The 8,565-nt window shown below is 46.5% G+C and overlaps 1 protein-coding gene across 1 annotated transcript; it reads right to left on the bottom strand.

Moving 5' to 3' along the window:
- Positions 1-248: 248 nt before the first annotated feature.
- On the bottom strand, positions 249-4,505 carry LOC111959840 (5-hydroxytryptamine receptor 1F). Its single transcript, XM_023981651.1, has 3 exons — positions 4,403-4,505; positions 3,952-4,221; positions 249-1,617 (listed from the first exon to the last, which is right to left on the bottom strand). The coding sequence occupies exons 2-3, from the start codon at positions 4,218-4,220 to the stop codon at positions 759-761; spliced, it is 1,128 nt and encodes a 375-aa protein (XP_023837419.1). The 5' UTR covers position 4,221; positions 4,403-4,505; the 3' UTR covers positions 249-758.
- Between the last annotated feature and the right edge of the window lie 4,060 nt (positions 4,506-8,565).

Genomic DNA, 8,565 nt, shown 5'->3' with positions numbered 1-8,565 from the left:
ACAGAGTTCGCTGTGCTACGGGTGGAATAACTCTCTTACCTCCTTAATCAGCTATAGAGGTCTCTGTATTAAAGACCATAGAATATAAAGTGCCCATGCCACATATAAGATCAAAGTTGAACTGTATAAGTGGAATATATACTGTAGTTTATTAATAACACTGACTGAGTATCATAATATCTTTAATCACTACTTTGGTAGGTTAAACAAAAACAATGACCACAACAAATATTGTTTGATAGGTTTTATTTCAGAGCAGACTAGCTTGGGGAGGTTGATAGTTATAGAACAGACAGAAACACCATGATAAGCTTTTCTGAGACCTTGGAACGATCGAGGCCGATGGTGTACATCCAGAGTTTCACCCTAGCGCCTCATCTGTTTCAGTCTGTTCATTTAAACATTGTCCTTTCAATGTCATTAAACACCATTCCGGCCACGTCAATAACCCATACAAACAAGAAGATGATGATTGCAGGGCTCTCCATAAATAGACTCTTATGGATCTGAGGTCCTCCTAACTTCCCTCCAGACCTCAGCAATGTGCCAGTCCCATTAGACTGACCTGGCTGGAGTGTCTCATAGTCTTGACATAGTCTTAAAGGTCATTTCCTCCGGTTAATAATTTAAAGTCTCTTGTCGATAGTCTCTGATCTCAGGCAATCAGATGCCATCCCGGGCCCAACACAACTCAGAACTGAACGCCGTGCACGTGTTTGTGTGTGTGTGTGTGTGCATGTGTGTCCTCTCCGTCCGTGTCAGAGGCGATGCCTACACCTGACCAGTCTCTGGAAGGCCTTCTTAAAGTCCTCATTGAAGATAGTGTAGATGAGAGGGTTGATGAGGGAGTTGAGGTACCCCAGCCAGGTGAGGAAGTCAGCCAGCTCTATGGAGGTGTTGCAGGAGCCACACGTGTTGARGATCACCTCCTTCAGGAAGAAAGGCAGCCAGCAGACCACGAAGGCCCCCAGTATCAGTCCTAACGTAGATGCAGCACGTCGCTCCCTGGTCCCTGAGATACGCTGCCGTCTCAACGAACACTCACGCTCCCGCCTCGACTCGCTGTGGGGACTCTTTACGGTAATGCGCACGCGGTCTCCCTCCGTGGGGGGGTCTGAGTAGGACTTCTCCTGGAGGTTCAGGGTGTCGGGGCCCCCATCAGGGGGGCAGGAGGGGAGGGTGGTTCCGTTGACCATGGAGGAGTGTCGGCTGGCCCTGCTGGCCCCCCTGCGGAGGTACAGAGTCTGAGCTGCTCTGTAGATCTTGTAGTATAGGATGAGGATGAGGAGCAGGGGGATATAGAAGGCTCCCAGGGTGGAGTAGAGGGTAAAGGCGATGTGGTGGTGAGTTATCAGACACTGGTTCTCTTCTGGCTCCCCGCCATGGTTCCTCCACAGGAGAGGGGGTAGGGATATGAGGATGGACAGGAACCAGACCACGCCGACAGTGATCCCAGCTCGGAGTCCAGTGCGTTTGTGTGAATACTCCACGGCGTCAGTGATGGCCCGGTAGCGGTCTAGAGCGATGGCTGCCAGGTGGAGGATGGAACAGGTGCAGCAGGTGATGTCAACACTCAGCCACATGTAACACACGGCCTCTCCCATCTGCCAGCTCTCCCTGAGGATTCAGACAGAATAATGAAAGTGATTATGTTTGTTACTGAACTTCATTATTAAGTACTTTATTATTATGCTCACAAACTGTACACTGAGTGAACAAAACATTAAGAATCGCTCATCAACTCGCTCATCAACTCATCCTTGACCGCTGGCTACGTCCCTTCCGTCTTCAAGAGAGCGAGAGTTGCACCCCTTCTGAAAAAACCTACACTTCGATTCCCTCATGTCAACAACTACAGACCAGTATCCCTTCTTTCTTTTCTCCCAAACTCTTGAACGTGCCGTCCTTGGCCAGCTCTCCTGCTATCTCTCTCAGAATGACCTTCTTTATCCAAATCAGTCAGGTTTCAAGACTAGTCATTCAACTGAGACTGCTCTTCTCTGTGTCACGGAGGCGCTCCGCACTGCTAAAGCTAACTCTCTCTCCTCTGCTCTCATCCTTCTAGACCTATCGGCTGCCTTTGATACTGTGAACCATCAGATCCTCCTCTCCACCCTCTCCGAGCTGGGCATCTCCGCGCGGCCCACGCTTGGATTGCGTCCTACCTGACAGGTCGCTCCTACCAGGTGGCGTGGCGAGAATCTGTCTCCGCACCACGTGCTCTCACCACTGGTGTCCCCAGGGCTCTGTTCTAGCCCTCTCCTATTCTCGCTATACACCAAGTCACTTGGCTCTGTCATATCCTCACATGGTCTCTCCTATCATTGCTATGCAGACGACACACAATTAATCTTTCCTTTCCCCCCTCTGATAACCAGGTGGGAATCGCATCTCTGCATGTCTGGCAGACATATCAGTGTGGATGACGGATCACCACCTCAAGCTGAACCTCGGCAAGACGGAGCTGCTCTTCCTCCCGGGGAAGGACTGCCCGTTCCATGATCTCGCCATCACGGTTGACAACTCCATTGTGTCCTCCTCCCAGAGTGCTAAGAACCTTGGCGTGATCCTGGACAACACCCTGTCGTTCTCAACTAACATCAAGGCGTGACCCGTTCCTGTAGGTTCATGCTCTACAACATTCGCAGAGTACGACCCTGCCTCAGCAGGAAGCGGCGCAGGTCCTAATCCAGCACTTGTCATCTCCCGTCTGGATTACTGCAACTCGCTGTTGGCTGGGCTCCCTGCCTGTGCATTAAACCCCTACAACTCATCCAGAACGCCGCAGCCCGTCTGGGGTTCAACTTTCCCAAGTTCCTCACGTCACCCCGCTCCTCCGCTCTCTCCACTGCTTCCAGTTGAAGCTCGCATCCCCTACAAGACCATGGTGCTTGCCTACGGAGCTGTGAGGGGAACGGCACCTCCGTACTTCAGGCTCTGATCAGCCCTACACCCAAACAAGGGCACTGCGTTCATCCACCTCTGGCCTGCTCGCCTCCCTACCTCTGAGGAAGTACAGTTCCCGCTCAGCCCAGTCAAAACTGTTCGCTGCTCTGGCACCCCAATGGTGGAACAAACTCCCTCACGACGCCAGGTCAGCGGAGTCAATCACCACCTTCCGGAGACACCGAAACCCACCTCTTTAAGGAATACCAGATAGGAATAGGTAAAGTAATCCTTCTAACCCCCCCCCCCCTTAAAAGAGTTAGATGCACTATTGTAAAGTGGTTGTCCACTGGATATCATAAGGTGAATGCACCAATTTGTAAGTCGCTCTGGATAAGAGCGTCTGCTAAATGACTTAAATGTAATGTAAATGTAAGAACATCTGCTCTTTCCATGACAGACTGGCCAGTTGAATCCAGGTGAAAGCTATGATCTCTTATTGATGTAATTTGTTAAATCCACTTCAATCAGTGTAGATGAAGGGGAGGAGACAGGTTAAATAATGATTTTTAAGCCTTGAGATAATTGAGACATGAATTGTGTATGTGTCATTCAGAGGGTGAATGAGCAAGACAAAAGATGTAAGTACCTTTGAACAAGGTATGGTAGTAGGTGCCAGGCGCACCGGTTTGTATCAAGAACTGCAACTCTGCTGCGTTTTTCACGCTCAACAGTTTTCCGTGTCTATCAAGAATGGTCCACCACCCAAAGGACCAGCCAACTTGAAACAACCGTGGGAAGCATTGGAGTCAACATGGGCCAGCATCCCTGTGGAACGCTTTCGACACCTTGTAGAGTCCATGCTCCAACGAATTGAGTGAGTTCTGAGGGCAAAAGGGGGGGTTGCAACTCAATATTAGGAAGGTGCTCTTAATGTTTTGTACACTCAGTGTATAGTTTGATAAAATAAGTATTTTAAACATAAATGGCATCTGAAATGCTGTAAGACACTTTATGCTGCAAGACAAATCAATCAATTGTGCAATAATGAATCTATGTTGTGACCTCTGTATGTAGAGGATGCTGAAGGGCATGACCAAGATGGCCACCAGCAGGTCTGTCACTGCCAGAGAGCAGATCAGGTAGTTGGCCGGGTGATGCAACTTCCTGGTTACGATGATGGCTGTGATCACCAGGGAGTTGATGGCCGTTGTCATGACAGCGAGCAGGGACAGGGTGAAGGTGAGGAGGATCTTACTTGGGGGGATTATAGAAACCTCTTCACTCCCATCGCCCAGGGAGAAGAACCCCTCTGTACAGTTAGAGAAGTCCATCCTAGAGGGGAGGGGAGGGGAGGGGAGGGGAGGGTTTACACCAAGGCTAGCTGTATATAGATGAACGGTGCTTAAGAGTTTAAAACGTACTCACACACAAACCATGAAGATAAGGACTTCAGAAAGACCAGACAGATGATGAATGAACCTTAATCCTCCATAACTGTAAAAGCTGTGTGTACCTCTGTAAAGTGTGTTCATTGGTGTGTGACCTTCAGCAGTAACCCTTGTATCAGTAGCTTCTGATCAGCAGGCTCTCTGGTCTCAACAATGATGTTACACACACACCTGGAGAGAGAGACAAGAGAAAGAATCAACAATGAGAGTCCAGCCGCTGATTTCATAACCCCCACCCCCCAACCACCCACACACATACTCACCCTTGATGCAATCACTGATCAAAGCCATGACCCTCATCACATGCACGCGCACATGCAAACACACACGCGCATACACACGGTGTAATCACTGATCAAAGAGAGTACAATGTGTGTGTGTGTGTTTTGTGTATGTCTGCGCATTTGTCTGTGTGTGTGTGTGTGTGTGTGTGTGTGTGTATACTTGTCCCTGAAGACAGTATTTCTGTACTCTAACTACAACTTCTTTAGAGTTTATCAATCAAGAAGTGAAACTAAGTGCCTTTAATAGCTTTCATAAGACATTGAAAGCACTCATCATGCTGATTTCCTTTTATTTCTACAGTTAGCTGTGAGAAGCCTGTTTCAAGGTGGAACAGTTGTCATAGCAACTATGACTTTCTTTTTGTGAAGGATGGATTTGAAGAAAAGCACAACTCAAGTTAGATAAACTCTCAGACATCATTAGTTGCACACATACGCATGCACGAACACACACAGCTGCATCACACATCAAAAACATTGCCTAGTTAAACATTGTCTCTCTCTCTCTACCTCTTTCTTTCTCTCCCCCTCTCTCTACTTCATTCTCTCTCTCTACCTCTTTTTCTCTCTCTCTACCTCTTTCTCTCTCCCTCTACCTCTCTCTCGCTCTCTACCTCTCTCTCGCTCTCTACCTCTCTCTCTACCTCACCTGCCGTCTCGACCTCTGAATTTTGGGCTGTGAAAACCCAACTGACATTTACTCCTGAGGTGCTGACATGTTGCTCCCTCTACAACCACTGTGATGATTATTTGACACTTCTGGTCATCTATGAACATTTGAACATCTTGAAGAAGGATTTGGCCTTAACGGCCATGTACTCTTATAATCTCTACCCGGCACAGCCAGAAAAGGACTGGCCACCTTTCAGAGCCTGGTTCCTCTTTAGGTTTCTTCCTAGGTTCCTGCTTTTCTAGAGAGTTTTTCCTAGCCACTGTGCTTCTACATCTGCATTGCTTGCTGTTTGGGGTTTTAGGTTGGGTTCTCTATAAGCACTTTGTGACATCTGCTGATGTACAAAATACAGTTGATTGATCTCTCCCAAACCTCTCTCCTGTCTATCAGCATATCACCTGTCTGTGAGTCTGTTCCTCCACATCCACACACAATATAGAACACTAAAGTCAAGGAACAGCATGTACTGTACTGTAGTAATGCACTGTATTTAAGTGTGTACTGTTTCTCACCAGAGTGGTTCATTTAAACCCAACAGCTTCAGTGTGTGTGTGTGTGTGTGTTGATTTAAATGATAGGGACTGATACCTGATGCTGTGTAATTGGAATGCACCCATTTAAACGTTAATCTGTGGATTGAAGCGCTAGGACTGTGAGAGTGACGTGTCCCCCTGGAGATGCAAAGCTTAGCATGACTCATTTATCAAGCTGGGGGTAGAATCAGGGATTTCAACAGACCTGTTTCAGTTGAACTGAGATTTAAACAGACCTGTTTCAGTTGAACTGGAATTTAAACAGACCTGTTTCAGATTAACTGGGATTCAAATAGACCTATTTTAGTTGAGCTGGGATATAAACAGACTTGTTTCAGATGAACTAGGATTAAAACAGACCTGTTTCAGTTTAACTTGGATTTCAAAAGACCTATTTCAGCCAAGGCTTGGAGAATGCAATAATGCATCAATCTTTAAAAAATGTCTCCCCCTATCTATATATCTATCTATCTGTGTGGGGATGTAATCTCCTTCTATAATGTGCTCTGGAGACAGAGCAGAGAAGACAGGACACCCAGCAGCAGTCTACTGAGGTGATACTGGGTGACACAAATATGGCATTTGATTATTCTTACTTCGATTGTCAAACACACACACACACACACACACACAGACACAAACACAGATACACCGCCACCACCGGTCAATACTGTTATAGACACACTTATCTCCCTGACTGGCTGAACTGAGGGACAAGGATGAGTGGCTTCTGTTGGTGGGGAATGTTTGTGGATGAACACACACATACACACACACTACACGACAAGCAGTAATTACTCTGTGTTGATTTGAGTATAATCAGAGGAATGAACTAATTTAGGATGGAGTGTATGTGTACAGTATGCGTGTGTGTGTGTATGTGTGTGTCATGCATACTTCCTCCTCTCAGCAGGATCACATCCTGCTAATTATTCACCTCACTGTATGATTGTGTAATGAGGCACCATGTATAAGGGGGCTGTATCAGGGTGAGAGACAGGGCCCTTTTTAAGGTTAGGGGGCTCTATTAGGATGAGAGACAGGACCTGTGGTGTATAATAAGGAGTCCCAAAGCAGTACTTGCAGATGAAAATAAATCAGGTTTTATTCCCTATTCGGTCGAGAGCTTCAAGTTTCTCTGTTTCCAAATCACAAATCACTCTGTTTCCAAATCCTAAATCACAAATCACTTAAAATGGTCCACACACACGCGAAGTCGTGAAGAAGGAACAACAACGCCTGTTCCCCCTCAGGAGGTTGAAAAAGTTTGGTATGGGCCCTCAAATCCTCAAAAAGATCAACTGCTGCACCATTGAAAGCATCTTGACTGGATGCATCACTGCTTGGTATGGCAACAGCACCACCCTTTACCACTTGACACTACAGAGGGTGGTGCGGACAGCCCAGTACATCATTGGGGCCCAGTTCCCTGCCATCCAGGACCTCTATATCAAGTGATGTGAAAGGAAGGGCCAGAAAATCGTTCAAGACTCCAGCCACCCAAGCCATAGACTGTTCCCTCTGCATCCGCACGGCAAGCGGTACCAGTGCATCAAGTCTGACACCAACAGGCTCCTGATACAGTTTCTATCGCCAAGACAAATGACTGCTAAATATCTAACAACAATGGCTACATGGACTGAGTTGACCCTTGTATTTATTTAAAATGTTGAACTGTCTCTATGCACACTCACAGGACTCTACACACTCACACACACTGACACTCATAACATCCACACACATTTTTACTGTACACACAGGCATACACACTTATGTATAATCTTCCATTACACTGCTGCCACACTGTTTATCTTACTTTCTTATGTTCTTCTCATTTCTTATTTTAATTTCTTGTGTTTTTGTTCTACCTTATGTAAATGTTAGTACTACATTGATATTGATTACTGCATTGTTGGATTTAGAGCTTGCAAGAAAGGTATTTCACTGTACTTGTGTAAGTGACATTAAAACTTGAAACTATTGGTGGAGAGAGAGCCCATTTGCAGAGAGTGGCGCTCTCCACTACTGTGGTGATTTCTTCAGGGCGTTGAGGGTGCTCTCCGTGGTCCTGAAAATAGATTTTTGGGGAATAGGCACATTATCTGGCTTACAGGTTAACATGATATTCTTCATGTAGTTACAACAGGGCTTGTCTAAGGTGGCTGTATTAGGGTGAGAGTCAGGGCCTGTAAACAGTTGAGTGACTGTTTTAGTGCAGAATGACTCTGTTTCCTTCTCTGGAGACGCAGCCTGTCCCACAGTGATGAATACAGCCATGGTAATAAAACAGTGTAGCTCAACATACAGTACTGTAGCAATGAAGGTGTGTACATACTGTCCCTGTCAGAGAACAGGACACTTCTCTCAAGGACTTGGCAGACGACCAGGGATGAAAAAGGAGAAAACGTTTAATATATCTTTCCCTCTCAGCAGAATATACATAGGTCTGATGGAAAGATAGGGGAGAGAGAGGGATACTATGCTCTGATTCTAAGGGTTAAGTGGGAGACACCACCAGGTCTGGCCCAGTGATTGATGTAAAGTATTGAGGTATTTCCTTCTGAAGCTGTGGATATTAAGAAAAAGGCTTTAGAGCAGACGGCTAATTGGTGGTGTTCTGAAGGGAATCTCAGAGGGGCAGAAGATAGACCCTGTAATCTGTGTTAAAGGAATAAGATCCTGGGAGAAATCAGTGTTCACACCGCGTTGCTTTCTGCCACAGGACCCTAGGAGTCATT

The sequence above is a fragment of the Salvelinus sp. IW2-2015 genome, linkage group LG36 (genome assembly GCF_002910315.2).
Source record: "Salvelinus sp. IW2-2015 linkage group LG36, ASM291031v2, whole genome shotgun sequence".
NCBI classification, from domain to species: domain Eukaryota; kingdom Metazoa; phylum Chordata; class Actinopteri; order Salmoniformes; family Salmonidae; genus Salvelinus; species Salvelinus sp. IW2-2015.
This window is presented reverse-complemented; position numbering and strand designations above follow the sequence as displayed.